This window comes from Scyliorhinus torazame, chromosome 6 (assembly GCF_047496885.1).
Source record: "Scyliorhinus torazame isolate Kashiwa2021f chromosome 6, sScyTor2.1, whole genome shotgun sequence".
Taxonomy (NCBI): Eukaryota; Metazoa; Chordata; class Chondrichthyes; order Carcharhiniformes; family Scyliorhinidae; genus Scyliorhinus; species Scyliorhinus torazame.
This window is the reverse complement of record NC_092712.1, coordinates 141,337,646-141,356,584: the sequence shown is the minus strand read 5'-3', so window position 1 is coordinate 141,356,584 and position 18,939 is coordinate 141,337,646. Positions and strand designations below refer to the sequence as shown.

Below are 18,939 nucleotides of genomic sequence, written 5' to 3'. Positions count from 1 at the left end.
TTCCATCATAAGGGCAGCACGTGGCACAGTGGTTAGCACTGCTGCCTCACAGAGCCAGCGACCCGGCTTCGATTTTGGCGGTGGTTGATTGTCTATGTGGCGTTTGCATGTTCTCCCCGTGCCTCTGTAGGTTTTCTCTGGTTGCTCTGATTTCTTCCCACAGTCCAAAGGTGGGTTGGCCATGCTAAATTGCTCCTTCATGTCCAAAGATGTGCAGGTTAGGCGGATTGGCCATAATCAATCCGTGGAGTTGCGGGGATAGCGCGGTGGATTGGGCGTAGGCAGGGTGTTCCGGTTTCCTCCCTTAAGTCCCAAAAGACATACTTGTTGGGTGAATTAGACATTCTGAATCCTCCCTCAGTGTACTCGAACAGGCGCCAGAGTGTGAGAACTAGGAGACCTTCACATTTACTTCATTGCAGTCTTCATGTAAGCCTACTTGTGAAACTAATAAAGATTATTATTAGTGTTCTTTCGGTGGTTTGGTGGAGACTCGATGAGCCTAATGGCCTCCTTCTGTACTGTAGGGATTCTATGGGGGGGAGAAAATAAAAGGTGCTCAAAAATCTAGCAAACCTCATCTGCACATTCCGTGTGGCCAAGCATTCCTCCCAAAGTAAGGCATCAGAAATTGTCACCTAATCAATAACTTATTCATTGATGACTATTACTGCTTTGCTTCTATACTTTTATTTAAAAAACCTAGGATCTCTATGCTTTTTATTTTATAACTTGTCCTTCCAGTTTAACGTTTGGTGTATCTGAACCACTAAAACTCTCTGCTTCTTTAAAGAGTAATTTTAAAAAGTGTATATGCCTTCTCATTAATTATTCCTCTCAAAATGCAAGACTTTGCATTTTCCACATCAGAATTTGATTGGCCATCTATCAGCACAATCTACTAATCAATGTGCATGTTATATAACACATATATGTATGTGTGTATGTACTGATACATATTAATGCCATTGACCTTGGTGTGCAAGACGTAATTCCAAAAACTGTGGATGTTACGGAGCATTGAAAACTGATTAAGATAGTGTAGAACTTCAAAAGGACACACACAAGCTGGTGAAATGGACGGACAAGTGGCAGATGAGGTTCAATGCAGAGAAGTGTGAGGTTATTCATTTTGGTGGGAAGAACAATATAAAATAACAATTGCAATTTAAAGGGGATGTGGAAGCAGAGGGACCTGGGTGTACACGGTACATAAGTCATTGAACGTGGCAGGATAGGTTGAAAGTGTGGTTAATGAAACATACAGTACCCAGAGTACAAAGGCAAGTAACTTATGTTATGTTAAACAATACTGGTTCGGCCTCAACTGAAATATTGCACCCAGTTATGGGTACACTTTTTGAAAGATGTGAAAACATTAGAGAGAGTGCAGAAAAGATTTACAATGAGGAACTCCATTAATGTGGATAGATTGGAGAATCTAGGACTGTTTATAGATGTATTTAAAATCATGAGGGGCCTTAATAGAGCAGAGAGGGAGAAACTGTCCCATAGATTGAAGGATCAAGAACGAGAGGGAACAGAATTAAGGTTAATTGGAAAAGAAGCAGGGGGAAAGAAACTGTTTCACACACTAAGTGGTTCAGATCTGGAATGCGCTGCCTAATGGTTTGCTGGAGACAAGTTCACTCGAGGCATTTGAGAGTGAATTGGATTATTATTTGTGAAGGAAGCACGTGCAGGTCTGTGGGGCGAAGGCAGGGGAAAAGCACAAGGTGAATGCTTATTCAGAGAGCCACCACAGACACAGTGGGACGATTGGCCTCAATCTGTGCTGCAGTGATTTTCTGATGTGTAAACCTCTATTCCTTTATTTGGCAGCAGTGGGAGACTTCTCGAATGAGCTGGTCAGACATTTCCTGATTGAATGTACCCAGAAAGGAGTCCGATTAAAGGGTTGCCCCAATGAACCATACTTTGGTATGCTTTTATGTTTACTCTTTAGAAGTAAAGTATATACAGCTAAGATGATCCAGATGTTTCGAAGCTGAATTTGTTTCTAATATACATTACTGTGTTTCTAATCAGGGAGTCTGACTGCTTTGGTTTATCAACATTCCATCACGCCACTGGCATTGCCTTGCAAATTACTCATCCCTGACAAAGGTAAATATATAAAATGGGAGAAGAACCCGGCTGAAAAACTATGCAAATAAATACTCTGCAATTAATACAATTGTAATTAGATTTAAAATGTATATGGCATGGAATACGTCAGCTATTTTTTTGGTTTTGTTATGAAATACGTCTTGTATCACTCTGAGTGTTACTTAACATAATTGCCCAAATTTTCCCTTAATAACGTGCATTAGGCCTGAATGACAATTGACAAGTTATAAACAGACACAAGTACACAAGTAGAAATATGGATCTGCACAGATGCAGGGAGTACACAGGTGGTAAAAGTGAAAATTGCATATTGTGACACTTAAAACTAAATGACAAGTTAAAGGGGAATGTCGTAATAGATGAACAAAAATGCTGAACATCTCCAGAGAGCCTCAGAAGTTATGAGCCCATTGGTACAATTGACCAAGAGTAAAAGAAACTAAAAAAATAAGTCCCAAGATTAAAACACTGGCATGCAATGGCAGCCATTGGAAAGTTTTAATGGCTCTTTATGTAAACCTGGCGGCTTGGGGGGGGTCAGTTAGCTCAGTTAACTCGATGAATCGAGTGCAGAATAATGACAAGAGGTTCAATCCCCGTACCAGTTGTGGAAGTTTATGGAGGCCTGCCACACTTGTTCGGGTGTGGTGCAGTAAGAAAATAAAACAAAAGAAAATTGTGAAGTGTTTTTTCAATAAGTGATGTTTAAGTTTTGAGGGTTGAAATGACTGACCTAAGTCTTACAAATTGGCTGTCAGAGGTGGATAATTATTTTAGATTTGGCTTCCTACACACCCACAAGTCAGGAAATGTTTTACAAATCCATAAGTTAGGGAAGCACCTGGCTGAGAAGTTCTATGAGAAATTACAATCTGTAGCAACAAATTTGGGCTTTATGTGTTGAGTAACAGTTTAGTTGCCAACTTGTGAAGAGTTTAACTAATATCTTTTTCTACAGCTAGAAGCCAAAAAATCTTCCTTGAGTTTTTTGTGCACATGTATACAGGTCTTGATGCTTTGTTGTGCTCTTAATTCAAATTTATCCAATTTTGACTCCAGGGTGACATTCTCTGTTCGGGAGACTATGAGCGAGATTGTCCAGCCGATCGGCAACGCCGAAATAGTGTTTGGCGATCGGCCGGAGAATCCATTTTTACGCCAGAATCGGGCAGTGCCGTTTTTCTGATGCTCCGCCCCCTCAAAAACGGCATACGATGTGCCAAGTCCCCGACGGCGTCGGTCATGTCCTCTCACTTTTCGGGGACCTCGCATGGCGGCAGTTGACTGTGTCCAGTGCCGCCATTGTGGAGGGGGGAGCCGTTCTGCTGGTAGGTGATCTTTGGCGGGAGCTGGGAAACTGGTGGGGGTGGTCTGGGGATGGTGAGGTGAGTTACAGGGGGGCATTTTTTGGCAGGCCAGATCTGCGTGCGGCCGGTGCCATGTTGCAGTGCGCATGCGGAGCCACGGATCTAGCCATTCTGCATACGTATCGGCTTTAAGTAGTGCGGCTGCTAGCCCCCCCCCATTGGGCGGAGCATCGGTGCGGGCGTGCCGACAACTTTTTAATCTAAGACCAGACGGATCCTGCGGAGATAGCCGCAGAATCGGAGAATCCAGCCCTATGTTCCCCCACCAGAGTTGAATAGTTCCTGATTTTGTGCAAATCAAGAAGCAATGCCAATCCTTAGCCTTGCAAATTGATGCATCGCAAGGATTGGGAGGGGTTCCCGAAACAATCCCGCTATCGAGCCACCATCTTGAGCGGGCGGCCCCATAGGGAGGTCCTACCATTGGCCACCCCCTCCCCCCACAACGCAAATCAGCACTCCACTCCTAATGCCCCCGCATCGCACATCAGCACCCCTACCCCCCGGATTTTCTGCGTCTCCCCAAGTCAAGGAGTGACACGAACTCCCTGCCCTCAGAAACGCCCTACATAGGGGGACCCACCCCAGAGACCCCCTAAATAGGGGAGGCCCGCTAAATAAAGGAGTCCCAGCCTCAGAGTTCCCCTAAATAGGGGACCCCTCCCCACACAGAGGCCCCATAAATATAGGGGATCCACCCCCAGAGACCCCTTAAATAGAGGGACCCACCCCAGAGACCCCCTAAGTAGAGGACTCACTACAGAGAACCCCTAAATAGGGGACCCGCCACCCCACACAGAGGCCGCCTAAATATAGGGGATGCCCACAGAGACTTTTAAATCGGGGGACCCCCATTGAAACCCCCTAAATAGGGAGACCCCCCCCAGGGGCCCCCTAAATAGGGAGTCTCCCACAGACTCCCCAGAAATTAGACCCCTGTCAGAAAGCCCCTCAGAAATGAGAACCCTGTCAGATAGCTCCCCCAGTAAAGAGAACCCTGTCAGGTAGCTCCCCCTGAAAAAAAGACCCCTGTCTGGAAACTAGAGAGGAGTGGAAATGGAAAGTAATTGCAGTTGTAACGCAAACCTGGGCATACATCTGCTGGCTCTGCAAAGGAAGCACCACGTGTCAATTCCTGGAAAGAGAAAGCAGTGATCTATTTAAACGCCTCAGATCCTTGAGCTGCTAGCCATTCATTCATTTCTGTTGGTGGGCTGTGATTGACATCTTCCACACAGCTGTGAGCCTTGCTTCATTCATCTTTTCATGGTTCAGTAATTCTGAAGTGTTTTGACCACAATGTTTACAAACATCAACCACTTCAAAGATAGTTAAGTGCTGTCAATTTCCAGCTGAGCACTTGAAAAGCACTCAAGCATGAAGAGGGGTAATTGGAATGCACGTATGTACTTAACTGGGGGTGGGGGGGGGTGGGGGGAGGCTTTGGGGGTGTCAGGTGGTGGGTAGATCTGACATCATGGGGTGGGAGAGGGTGGTCCTCGGATGGACTTTGGGGGCAATTTCCTTAAGGCATTACCCCCTTGGCCCATGCGAGGTCCATCACATCAGGGCCAAGCTGGGCAATATCAGTAGTAACCTGCACCCATGTGATTCCCAGCCCAGAGGACTGGAGAATCTCAAGGGCGCAGAGAATAGGGCATCAATTCTGTTTTTTTACCCCAGACACCCAATTCTCTTCTGCATCGGGAACCCTGCTACCAGTGGCGAGCAGTGGAGAATTTTGGCCCTGGGCTATGAAACACACATGGGAAAGATTTTCAAACTCTGGAAAGTGTCAATAGTTATAAATGTACTAATTTGTGTTAACTCTCCAATGTCTTGCATTGCTTAAAAGCACATTTCCCAAATTTTAAACTCGAGCTGTACCTCTATAATGATTTAACTCACTATATAATAATAAAAATATTGCATGATACTGTAAATTGCTATGCCTACAAAGAGGTCAAAATCAAAGTAGGTTTGTTGTTGTCTCCTTCATATGGTGTTGAAGTGCAATAATAGCCAAACGGGTGAGACTATTTCTGGTGATGCTCAAAGTTACAGTTTATTTTTAGTAATTTCTAAATTTGATGGTCCAGTAGCTTTCCTCTGGTGATGAAATGGTAATAATGAGATGTCTATGCTATCCACTGGCCTGAATATTTTCTCATAGCCACATGTGATTATTTCCTCTGATTGGCATTGTATACCAGAAGTTTAAATAACGCTCCATTTTGGAAGACTTATTTTACAGTCCAAAAAAGATTTTTAGGACACAACTTATTCACCCTTAATTTTTATACACTTAATTCATGTTTGTTTTTCGTCTGATTATTAATGACAGTTGTTTCACCAAAATACTCACCTCCTGGATCTGTGGGATCGACGGGCCTATATTTAGCTTTATTTTATAATAAACCTCAGCCAATTTATTGTTGGCTTACAGAAGTAGGAAATCAGAATTGGATAGTTGAATGTGTTTTTACATTTTTTTTTCATAGATCCTTTAGAAGATGGAATAGACACTTTAGCACAGGCTGCTACAAACTCTGCAGCAGAATTATTGAAGCAAGGGGCAGGTAAGCATAATGTAGTGCTGCTGTGAGAAATCACTACTGTTGCTGATTTATTTACCATTGTTCGATAACATGCAATGAAAAAGAACAACTCAACTCCTTAAAACCATTTACCAGTTTTGTTAGATGTGTATTTTAGTCATGTTGATAAATGTTAATACTCTATGCATCTGCTGCTTGTCACTGCTAATAAGCTTCTGTATTGTCGCTGGTTGTAACACTGTATTCGCAAACATTCAAATACTTATTATACGCTCATTAATATTTGTGAAAATTAGGAAATTTGATTATTTACAAAATGGGCTGTGTGACATGAAGTATTGTGGGAGAAGTGTGATTTGAAAAGTTTTCCTGTATGCTTTTGTTTTCAGCATGTAATGTGTGGTATTTAAACTCTGTGGACATGGAGTCTCTGACTGGCCATCAAGCAATCCAGAAAGCAACATACGAAACATTCGCGCAAGCTCCATCTCCAGCCTCCACTGTTGTACATTTTAAAGTATCTGCCCAAGGCATTACTCTGACTGACAATCAAAGAAAGTAAGTTTATCCTGTACTTTAACCTGGACAAGATACTTTAACCTGGGCAGGAAGAGCAAAATAAAACCTCACCGAACATTTTCCTCTGAGCCCACAAGGTTTACATCAATGAATAATATGGAGAGGATTACCATTTGGAACATTATAAAATGCATTGAAATAGTCATGCAATGTGCATAACAAGAGTGTGATAGCATTCAAAAAGATGTGTTTTAACTAAATGGCTGGGTTAAAGAATGGCGATAGTTTTATTGAAATGTACAAAACAAACAATTGTCCAATATTAAACAAGAAAAGGAAAAAATATTTGACCTAAATGAAATAGATCAATAAGTATGATGCAGCTTTGGCACAATTACCCTTTAAGAGGAAATTTTCACAGAAAGTGGGAGTCTGGAGGTTACTCTTTGGATGAGCCTGACAACATTATTTTATTTAGAACATTCAGTCTACCCTTGCAGAATATCTTATTACAATAATTCAAAAGTGTTCAATTTATTTTGTGCTGTTGGATGTACCACATGGCAATATTATGGAAATAAATATTTGTGTGTAAAGTTCTTGAAGTTCCAAAGTTGTAAGTGATTAAAATTTTTGACCTTACCAGTGATGTAGAAAGGTAGCCACAAAGTCATAGAATCCTAAAATTTACAGTGCAGAAGGAGGCCATTCGGCCCATCGAGTCTGCACCGGCCCTTGGAAAGAGCACACTACTTAAGCCCACACCCCCACCCTATTGCCATAACCCAGTAACCCCACTTAACTTTTTTGGACACTCAGGGCAATTTAGCATGGCCAATGCACCTAACCTGCACATCTTTGGACTGTGGGAGGAAACCGGAGCACCCGGAGGAAACCCACGGAGACACGGGGAGAACGTGCAGACTCCACGCAGACAGTGACCCAAGCCAGGAATCAAGCCTGGGACACTGGAGCTGCGAAGCAACTGTGCTAACCACTATGCTACTGTGCTGCCCATAAGTCTGAAACAAGTGGCTCCTGTTCATGTTCACCTCCAAAAACAATGATAAGGAGATTGTAGCTGGTTAATTTCCTTGGAACTGCTTCAACTTGCTGCTGGAAGTACCATGAAATGCCGAGTTCCACACACAAGCAACTTGACTGCCACACTTGTGGCTTAGTTAGAGCAATGGAAGGGGAGCATCTCTCAGGAAACCTCTTGCTGTTGTATCTCATTTTAATCTGTTTCTCCCACTGTTAGCCAAGGTGCAGAATTGCACCTCATAGATGCTAGGTCTCTGTATCACTCCTGAGTGTTGTACAATACCAGCCTGCTTCTTGCTTCATTCAGGCAACCCAGGCTAACTTGAGAGAAGTGATTATTTTCGGAGCGTAATGAGAAGGAATGATTTCTTTTAATGTTAGATATGTAATTTTGATATAATTTAAAAGATGTAAGCTTGTTCTGGCAGGAAGTCTGCAACAACAGTTTCTTATTAGCAACACTTTTTGAAATGAAAGGATAGTTTGAGCTGAGTGGATTGTAAAGCAAATCATTTTATTCCCTATAGTAACAGAAATATTAGGGATTATGTATAAATAATGGAGTCAATATAATCTGGTTCCTTCCCTTGTTTTTGAGGTTTTCTTTCTTGTCTTAATGTCTTCTTCTATGAGCGCTACATATCACCCAGTTTTGTTCCCAGCACGCCCAAGTAATGTTCAATTTTGGGGGAAGACCTTCAAACACGAAGGACATCAAAGCTAAGGACATTCCTATACATCCAAAATCCATAGTGTTCATTTTTGAATAAGTCACTACATACGGTGTTTTCTTTCTTTCCCAATCCAGGGCAACACAATGAGATGTAGGCCCTCTAGCCCCTCAAACCTGTCCCGCCATTCAATAAGAACGTGACCGATCTGCCAGTAAGCTCCATATCCTCGACATTGCAACATATCCCTGAATACCTTCAGCTCGCAATCTATTATTTTCAATATTAACATTTACATTAACAATTAATCTCGCAATTGTAGAAGATTTAGCTCAACCGTTACAAATCAAGATGAAAAGAAATCTCAAATGTTTCAAAATCAACCCATTATCTTTCTTTCATGCAGATATGCAGAGTTTTAGCAGAATATCCCCACTGTTGCATAATTAACACTGTCCTGATCACTTGCTTTTTTAACAGTTGTTTTTTTTTTAAATAGGCTATTCTTCAGACGACATTATGCTGTCAGCACAGTGATCTTTTGTGCCTTGGACCCACAAGAAAGGAAGTATGTTTCGAGTTGTCTTAATCTATGTTCTGATACAATAAAGTGTTTGGACCATGCAAGAGGGTTTTGAGATTCTAATTGGTCTTTTCTTTTCTCCCCTCCCCTCCCCTCTAAAGGTGGACAAAAGATAGTACCTCTGCAAAGTAAGCATTTAAAATCTGTAGAATTTTACAAAGGGGTTTTTAAGTTAACGCGGTGTCGCTTGTGTATAAAAACCACAAACACTATGCTTTTATTTTGATAGAATCTTTGGATTTGTGGCAAGGAAGCAAGGAAGTGCCACCGATAATGTCTGCCACCTATTTGCTGAACACGACCCTGAGCAGCCTGCCAGTGCTATTGTGAACTTTGTATCAAAGGTCATGATCGGATCTCAGAAGAAGTAAATAGGTCCTGATGCTGCCGGACCCCACTTTGAGGAGAATTATCTTTTTTATTCCAAACAAAATAAGAAAAAATAAATAAACTGCAGAACGAAAATAAGTTGGAGCAATAACAGGTCATGTTTTGAAGGTTTGTATATGTTGAATGATGGTAAGAGCAGGTTTGATTTCTTTCAGAGTGGAGCAGAGATGTGAACTTTAGGGAATAACTGATCTTAGTTCAGACAGTCAGAAAAGATATTTGGCTTCTGTGATTGATTATTCGTTATCATTTGGTTTTATTTGTTGAGGTGAAGGGTCAATGCTTAGTTTTATTTTTTTACTGTCTTGAGCTCAATGAAATAAAGCAGTTTGAAAAATAGACCAATCAGGAAAAAAAACACTCATAATTTATATTTATTTGACACAATATCCTGAATAGATGGCAGCTGATCTGATGATTGAATGAAACAAATACATTTAGGTTAATGTGCTCAATCACATTTTGGCTGTCGATTTTGTGTTATTAGGCATTCTTGGAGGTGCATGCCATGCTATATTGTGTGCAACACCTTGTGTATCATTCCAGAATCACTGGCATTTTAGTACAAGTAGGATAGATATTAAGGTTTACGTAGAATAATTTTATATCACTGCAATTTTTTTACAATCTACACAACTATATACAGTTGGGTATGAAATTCTTGCCAAAGACATACCATTTAACCAGCACTTTGAGCTACCGTGTAAACGTGAGTTCAGTGAATGAATTCCACCCTTTCCCTCCTATTAAACCACTGTATCCTACCCATGTGTTGCTTCCAGTGTTAACTAATTATGAAAATGCCAAAATACAAGTATGAGTTTTCACTTTGACCAATAATCTGTATTATCAAAATTATAATTTTACTCATAACTGTCTCTTTGACTATTCCATATTTTGTAGTATTCCTCTCAGCATTCTGTAAAAAAAAACTTGTACTCATTATGTAAATGAATTATGTGCTATAATTCTTTGTATAGTCCTTTTCCATCCTTTGAAACACAATCTATTAAAATTATAATAAATACAATAAATTTTAGTTTCTGTGTTCACTTATTCACAATGTGAGTCACACAAAAAAAAAGATTTATTATTGAATGGTTTATAGCAATGGTTAAGATTTGAATTCCATGCAGATTATTTCTTCATCCGTGTGTTATTGATACCTGCAGCAATTTAACTAAACATTTTGGCCCTTCAGGTGGTCTTTTAATTTCCGTGTTATTCTGGCCCTTGAAATATAAAAACCCACACAGTCAACAGTGAAATAATCTTAAGTAATAAAAGCTAAAAATACTGATGAAACTCAGGTCTGGCAGCATCTGTGGAGAGTGAAACAGTTAAAGTATTAAGTCTGTATGACTCTTCAGAGCTAAAGATAAGAAAAAATGTGGTGAATTTTATATAGTTTAAGAAGGTGTGGAACAGACGAAGAATAATAGGTGGGAGCTCAGGGATATTGTCACATATGCTATGGGAAAAGACGGAGTGTTAATGGTAATGTTAAAGACTAAAAAAGGTGCTGATAGTAGCATAAGCACAATCATCAGGTTAATTTACACTTCAACTTCTACTTCACAGCAACATTAAGCAGTATAAGTCTGGAGTTGGGGCATGACCTGGAGTGTTCTGGTAATCTCTCAAGGAGGAAACCTCCCTTTGTTTGGGTTTGACTCCACACAAGAGTGCAAATCCAGTGGAATGTCTGGCCATATTTAGAAAGTACCCAAGCTCTGCTACCTGCACACCCTACGTTGAGAGGGGAGTCCTATTTGTGTTGTTGAGCTTGTCACAAGGATTCAAAACTACATTTGAGAGCAGGTTAGTGCAGGTAGGATGCCTGCTAGATCTAATGAATGATTTCCTCAGCACAAGAGTATTTTAATGCCAAAATGTTTTTGTTAATTTTCACAAAGGTTACATTAGGTTCAACCCTTTCCTGCCGGCTTTTAAGTGAAATTTCCATGATCTATTGAACTTCCATGATCTTTTGCTCAACCTACCCTGATTAACATCTCTGGGGAAGAAGAATTTAAATTTCAAACTGAATTGGAATTTCAGGCCGGCAATGTCATCTTTCCTATTTGGCTGGCGGCATAAGGCCCCATCTACCTCAATTGAAAATTGGTACGCAAACCCAACTCTGCAGAGCTGGAATGCCACAACCAATTTTAGTGGTTCTCAGGCTGTTAATTCATTAACGGTTGTGGTTACCCACGCCATCTCAGGCGACTTTCCACCTTTGGGAACTGCCAGCCAATTAGGTGGCCAGTGGTTCTCCAGTTCCAGCTGGGATGGCAACATTCAAATACAAGAAGGAGCCATGATGGATGTTGGACTCAAAAGTAAATTGAGGTGGTGTTGCTGGGGCCATGCAGATAAGCCCCAATGCGCAAGGTTTGGGTGATGGGGAAGACAAACATAGACAGTGATCATCTTGATGAAGGGCCCTACATTAGGTGCAGAGCAGGCTCCTAGGCCTGGCCTCATGTGGCATGGGCACATCCTACCAGTGGCAGTGGGAGGAGGCCCTTCAGCAGCTCCTGGGTAAGGGTGGGGTGGGGTGGTTGGTGTAAATTCATGGCCATTATTGCAGCTGATACTTGCAGTTGGTGCCTGGAAGTAGAATTGCATAAGAATTGCAAAAGAAAGTATGCAATGGCAAATGGTCACTCAACCAGTCAAGCCTAACCTCTCCACATGTAATTCTCTCCCGTGGCTTCTGCCCCATGTATTTGCAAATGCTGCTTGATAGTAGAAGCAATCTAACCCAAGAAAACCTGTGCACCATTCTTTGAGCATAATATACATACATACACACACAATGTCCTTGGTTTGCCAAACACTCATGGTTCTGTGAGCACTTTGCATAGTCATTCAAGAGACTAACAATAGACTGGAAGGTAGTAGATGTTTCAGGACACTTCACATAAGTGAAATAGGATTGAGGAATAACAGAAGAAGAATAATTAGAGAAGTTGATTGAAGGTATGGTTAGAATAAGGTTTGGAGGAAGTTTTGAAGGTGGGGAAGACTAAAGAGGCCAGAGGCAGGAAAGCACATAGTGCACATGGGCAAATAGTCGAGGAGGTTGCAGTGACAGGATAGGGTGAATCAAAATGAGCATTTTGAATTGAATATACCGGGAATGAGATAACAGAAAATATTAGCAACAAGTAATCAGCATAGAATGTGTATAATGTTGTTTTAATGGCAAGCTGAAGTCTGTGACTATCTTCTATGTTAATTATTTGTTGTCCCCGGCAATTTTGAAATTGTACCCTATAGGAAGCTGAGAATGGGACTAAACGGTTCCTTTTCAGAGTGGCAGTGTAGCCATGTAAAATAGCCACCTCCAAAGGACCATGGGAATTGTGGTCAATTTGGGACAGAGACGGGTACACAGCCTCTGTGTATTGTACAAAGAAACCAGACTTGACTGAAACTTGCATCCATTAAGAATCAATTACCTTTTTTTTTAATAAACATTTTATTGAGGTTTTTTTTGGCATTGTAACAGCAGCAATATAAACAATGTGCATAAAAATATGAACATAGTGCAAATACCGCCTCCCTCCCCCACAGGTCCCACCATTACTTAACCCCCTACTCTCCGCTATCCTACCCCCATCCCCCCCCTTCTGCTGATGATTAATTCTCTGCGAAGAAGTTGATGAATGGTTGCCACCTCCAGGCGAACCCTAACAATGACCGTCTCATGGCAAACTTAATTTTCTCCAGGCAGACAAAGCCAGCTATGTCCGTTAGCCAGGTCTCCAACTTTGGGGCCTTTGACACCCTCCATGCTAGTAATATCTGCCTCCGGGCTACCAGGGAAGCAAAGGCCAGACTGTCTGTCTCTTTCTCCTCCTGGATTCCCGGATCCTGTGACACCCCGAAAATCGCCACCTCTGGACTCAATGCCACCCTTGTATTTAATACCTTGGACATGACGTCCGCAAACCCCTGACAAAACCCCCTAAGCTTTGGAAATGTCCAAAACATGTGGACTTGGTTCGCCGGTCCTCACGCACATTTTGTGCACCTGTCCTCCACCCCAAAGAATCTGCTCATCCGGGACACTGTCATGTGAGCCCGGTGCACGACCTTGAATTGAATCAGGCTGAGCCTGGCACACGTCGCGTTGACTCTACTCAACGTGTCCGCCCAAAGGCCCTCCTCTATCTCTCCCCCCAGCTCCTCCTCCCACTTTCGCTTCAGCTCCTCGGTCTGCGTCTCCTCTGATCCCATAAGCACCTTATAAATGTCAGAAACGCTCCCCTCTCTTATCCATCCTCCAGAAACCACCCTATCCTGAATCCCCCTTAGCGGCAGGAGTGGGAAGGTTGGTACCTGTCTACTAAGAAAGTCCCACACCTGCAGATATCTAAATTTGGTTTCCCCCCGCCAATGCAAACTTCTCCTCCAGAGCCCTCATGCTCTGAAAGCTCCCCTCTATAAAGAAGTCCCCCATTCTCTCAATCCCTGCTCTCCGCCAAATTCGGAACCCCCCGTCTATCCTCCCCGGGGCAAACTGGTGATTATCGCAGATTGGGGACCAGACCAATGCTCCCACTGCTTCAATTACCATTTTCACCAAGACAAAAGCATTCGCATTAAGGACCATCAACAATAGCAGACTAACCGACACCCCCCCCCCCCTTATTTGGAAAGGCCTACGTGCCTGGGGAAATGATACCTAGGACCCGCCCAGCCATCGATGTATCCGCCCCCTAATTGGCTAAGATCGATGAGGGTGATCGAAATTCTATCGATCCATTGGACCTGGAGTAAGGACTGCCCAAAAGGGCGCGAAAGAGACGAAGGATAAAAAGTCCTGCGCACTAGAGATCTGTCTCTTTTCTGACTGGCCTGTGCGTGACCAACTGTAGCCGAACAACCAAGTTCAACGACCAGCGACCATTCCTAAAAGACGAGCCCAGCTGAGACGTACCCGAAAACTTCCAACCGACTATGTGGACCCGGATAAAGGCCTTTTCTCGCACAGTGCCGGTCACTTGAAGTTAAGTAAAGGTCATCTTAGTTGTTAGGTATAATTTCGTACGGAGCCGCGTGTATTATTGCATAGAGATACAAGTCTTGTGTTATTAATAAACTGTGTTTTTGAGCTAACATACTGGTTGTGTGGTCATTTGGTCAATATAAGAAACAGCTTGTGGTTCACATGAAGGGTAAAAAGGCAACATTTATTGGCGACTCCGCCAGGACCTCGATTAGAAGTGACTCTGTTACTCCGAGGGATCCCACAACTTTGGATTAAATTGGGGAAAGAGAACGAACCACAAGAGTAAGTTTCATATCGACCAAATAACCGAATTTCGGAAGTGTGCACTAACCGCATACGTAACTAACAGGGAAGGGTAAGGTAAACTCGTTAGACTTGTATGCAAATCTAGAGGGATTGTAAACCGGAATATAGCCGTAGGCCGTACCCATTGTTCAATCGACTCCTTATTCCCCTCTGTTCCTAATTTTAAGTAGAAAAGGGATGGCAGCGCAGATGATAGAATGATGAATCCACAGCAGCAACCCGAGGTCACAGTAGCCGACAAATCAGAGCAGTGTCCTACATGGAAGGATGTGTTGAGAAAGTATTTGAAGGGGAAAGGATGGCCCCTTCGGTCGAATTTTTGTGTAAATACCAAGTCAGGTCCAGGAAAGATAGGACAAACTTGGTGGGAGGATTTATGTAAGGTATATTAAAAAAATGCAACAAAGTTCAGGAAGCCAATGGCAATAGTGTGCTGCTTGACACAGTTGTGAGGGACCGAGGAGGTCGTCGGGACACTCTCCAGACAGTAGAGAAGGAGGGAAACAGTAAAGAAAATGAGAACATTATTGAGGAACTCCGGGAGAAGTTAGTCGCTAAAGACAGGGAAATCGCCGATGTTAAACGCGCCCACCAGTCTTGCATAGTACACCTTAGCAGCTTCCAAACCCAACAAGGCCTATCAAGACACACAGCGTGCAGTCTTGGTAAGAGAGGATACTGAACACCAGGTCACCCAATTAACAAAGAAATGCGCCGATTTACAGGCAGCTTTAAGAGCGCTCCACCAGTCCACTAAAGAGCAAAGACAGAGCACCGTTGACCACGTTAAATGCCAGCGGAAGATAGATAGGTTCCAGTCGTTACTTCCAGTTCAGAATGGTTTTATGTGTGCCTTCGGGACAGATTAGGCAGATGAGGAAGAGATGGCAGTTGGGAAGAGTTAACTGAAAGCGCGCAAATGTATGTTAAAGGAACGGAAAGTCAAAAGCAGCAGCCACGCATCCCAAAAAGAAAGGCATCGGCTGCACAGGTCGCACCAACCCCCACAGCTGCCACGACACCCATGAATCCGATAACCACAGAGAGAAGGATTAGAGACCAAGCAGGTCCAGAAATCACCTATACCACCCCACTTTCGGTAACCCAGTTAAGGGAAGCTTGCGGTAAAATTACTCCAATTCAGCCCACCGCAGACCCACATTGCTACTTCGAGGAGTTGCGCCAGCAAAAGGTCATGTATGGGTTAGAGGAGAGGGAGGAAGTAAAATTGATTGTAATGAGTCTCAGTCAGTCAATATGATCAGCTTTGCCAGAGCCCCAAAACGTAGGAGGAGGAACCCTAGAGGAAATGAAGGCCACAATATTAGATGCTATTGGATACAACAAAGGGGATCCGGTAGAGGGTTTGAACAAATGCAGGCAAAAGAAAGGGGAACATCCGACCACCTTTGCCGGTCGCCTCTGGATACATTTTAAGGCAGTATTTGGGGATTTAAACCGTGCTAATCTAGATGCTGAAGACGCTACCAAATGGACCCTCACTTTAATTTCCCACGCCACAGAAGCAGGTAAAAAGGCTTGCGTAAACTTCGATCCCTCAGAACAGGCACACAATGAAGCATGGGTACTGAGACATTTATCTAGAGCATGGGAACAGTCACTGCAGGAACAGATACAACAGAATGGCCAGGAAACCACCATGCATCCAGTTAGGACTAGTCAGGGACCTGCATGGATAAACGAGGGTAGAGGAGAAGTCCAATATCCCAGGGAACCATACCCAAGGTGAGAAATTAATAAATTCTTTACCCGTCAGTCTGGCCTCAATAAAACTCGAGATGGATTTGTAGGCATAGCATTAGTTATTTTTATTCAACTTGCAAGTCTGACTCGTTTCTCAGAACCAAGAACACAAGCTGCCTCTTAGGTCTACAGAATCGAGTGATTCTCAAGAACAAAGAAATCTCTACCAACACATTCAAATGGCATCAAGTTTCACATACACGATTCCCATAGGTCATCCTATACCCCTCCTGACCTGGCCAAACATCCTAATTGGCTCACTTCTCATTCCTCCCTCTGGCCTCCTATTACCCAGCATCTTTTTCTCCTCATCCACTGGACACCCCTCCCCCCTCCCTTGCCATGCTCTCTGAAATCCTTTGTCTGTGAACTAACAGAATTAGACCGGCCCATGATACACTTGTCCTGCAGTATGGCGCATACCCCACCCTCACGGGCCAGAAGATAGTCAAGAGCATACCGGTTCTGCATTGCAAACAACCGCAGCTGAGACAATTCCTTGGTTATTGCCCCAAGGGCTCCCAAGGTTTCGTTTCCCAGGATGGTAAGGCCACAAATAAAATAATTCCTATCGCTGACCGCCAAGGAACCCCCCACACCTCCCAGTGTCAAGAAGCTCAGAATTCCCCACCCTGCTGAGTGGCCCGGTTGGGTGCGAGAACCTGAGGTTTTTTCCAGTTTTCGCAGAATTCAGCTGAGACTGCCCGGTGTGCTAATTGACTGTGCAGCATCCACGCAGAGGGATAGGGGACTGTGGTAGGGACTAGAGTCCCAATAGCAATTTGGCAGGGAAATGGGGGTAACAAAACATTGGTCGCTGTGCCATGAAAAAAAAAATAGTATCCTTGCTCCATGTACAAGCTTGCATCACAATCAGTATATCGGTTGCGTAGGGATCCCCCAGTAGACCAGTTTATCCAGTTTTGGAACGCCCATTCGGGCCTCCTAGCAATGCGGAAAGCCCTAGTCCCAACAGTGATATGAGAGACATTTGCCCAACCACAAAGGAGCTGGAGGCCGGCGTTCAATGGAACGCAGGTGGTGGTGTAACAAACGCATTGGCCAGACGCCTGGGTGATATGACACCTCCTGTCCGTACAGGTGGGGAACAGACATGTTATATTCGTTTCCACCTCTACCAGCAAACAGCCGTATCCATCACTGCTGAAACAATTCTCATACGACCGGGAGTCCCTATTGGGAGTGAAGTGGCTAGGTATGTACGCCCTCCACCGTTGCAGCCTATCATACTGTGAGTGGGATTTATCCCGAGGCAGGGGAAGGCAAATAGCTGGTGGTGCTGAACCTGGATCGTAAGGAAGAGTGCCTTGCTCGGGTGGTGGCTCGGAACGTTGACAATGAACCACCGTTTGGGGAGTGCCCCAAAGTGGTGAAACAGAAAATAACCTAGACACCGCTGCGGGGTTTGGGTAGCAGACAACCCGTCCCTGGCCATACAAGCGGTGGTAAATCTGGTCGAAGAGATTCATACTACCCGGGTTTTCCTCAGTCTGGGCCCTAAATGAATTAAGTGTATCTCTTGATAACTTACGTTCTAGTTGTACTCTCCTTACATGCCCCATCCTCTCTCTAGTCCCCCCCTCTCTCTCACAACCTCTTCTTACCCCCTCCTGACGTTCTGATTTTACCTTTATGGCACCAATCTTAACACATCCAAAATCAAATTTACATGTACTCCAAAAACAAGGCAATGTCCATGTAATGTTCCCTTCCCATCGCCGGGACCGGTGCAATTGCTTCATGAGTCCTGCATTGTCTGTTAACCTGGTGACCTTCCATGAGTCGATTACATGCCCTCGTATATGGGGGCATCGAAGACCATCACCTCTGCATAAACAAAACGTCCTTGTAGTTTGGTTGGGGTTACAAATGTAGATAATATTTCCCTTTTCCATGTCCGTCGCCGATGTCACTCCAAACAAGGTGAGGCCGAAGGTCTCACAGGCGGTGCGTAGCCACCCCATCATGCTCCACACCTGTAAAATAGCACTGGGGAAGGGAGGCAGGTTAGTAACCGACCTTTTTACAGTGGTAGAGGTGGATCCAATTTACAGTGCTGGAGGTGGACCCAATTTACAGTGGTGGAGGTGGACCCAAGCACTCCGCCCCTCCACTTTAACTGCCGTCGGGGTGGTAAGGAGAACTTGGAAGGGCCCCTCCCATCGCGGCTCCCACCCTTTCCGAGTCCAATTTTTGACCATGACATAACTACCGGGCTGCACTGAAAGTGAGCTAGGAAATGGGGGCGGTGGCTGATGAGCCGCACGGACCTGGCCATGGAGCTCCTTGAGGACCTGAGTGGGGGCTAGAACATAGGTGGTCATCTCTTCAGTCATATGATGAAACTGAACCAGTCTGGGAACATGCAGGCTCCAGGGAGTTCTAAGGGGCCTGCCAAAAAGGATCTCGGCAGGAGAGAGCCGGGCCTGTCCCGCAGGTGTAACCCGCAGCTGGAAGAGGGCAACGGGGAGCAACTTAAGCCATGTCAGTCCCGTGTCTGCTCTTAATTTAGCCAATTTAGTTTTGAGGGTCTGATTGTGTTTCTCAACCACCCGGCCGC

General features: G+C 43.8%; 1 protein-coding gene across 5 annotated transcripts in view; it reads left to right on the top strand.

Moving 5' to 3' along the window:
• The window catches only part of LOC140425043 (tensin-3-like), a 666,087-nt gene extending 655,791 nt beyond the window's left edge, over nucleotides 1-10,296 (top strand). For 4 of the 5 annotated variants that reach the window (XM_072508834.1, XM_072508832.1, XM_072508835.1 and 1 more), the window contains 7 exons: nucleotides 1,843-1,941; nucleotides 2,050-2,127; nucleotides 5,999-6,076; nucleotides 6,445-6,613; nucleotides 8,789-8,857; nucleotides 8,974-9,000; nucleotides 9,102-10,296. In XM_072508834.1, coding sequence (XP_072364935.1) covers nucleotides 1,843-1,941; nucleotides 2,050-2,127; nucleotides 5,999-6,076; nucleotides 6,445-6,613; nucleotides 8,789-8,857; nucleotides 8,974-9,000; nucleotides 9,102-9,243 — 662 coding nt within the window. In that variant the 3' untranslated portion in view covers nucleotides 9,244-10,296. The remainder of the gene's footprint in view (nucleotides 1-1,842; nucleotides 1,942-2,049; nucleotides 2,128-5,998; nucleotides 6,077-6,444; nucleotides 6,614-8,788; nucleotides 8,858-8,973; nucleotides 9,001-9,101) is intronic. The other variant, XM_072508833.1, reaches the window with a different exon arrangement.
• Nucleotides 10,297-18,939: the final 8,643 nt, after the last annotated feature.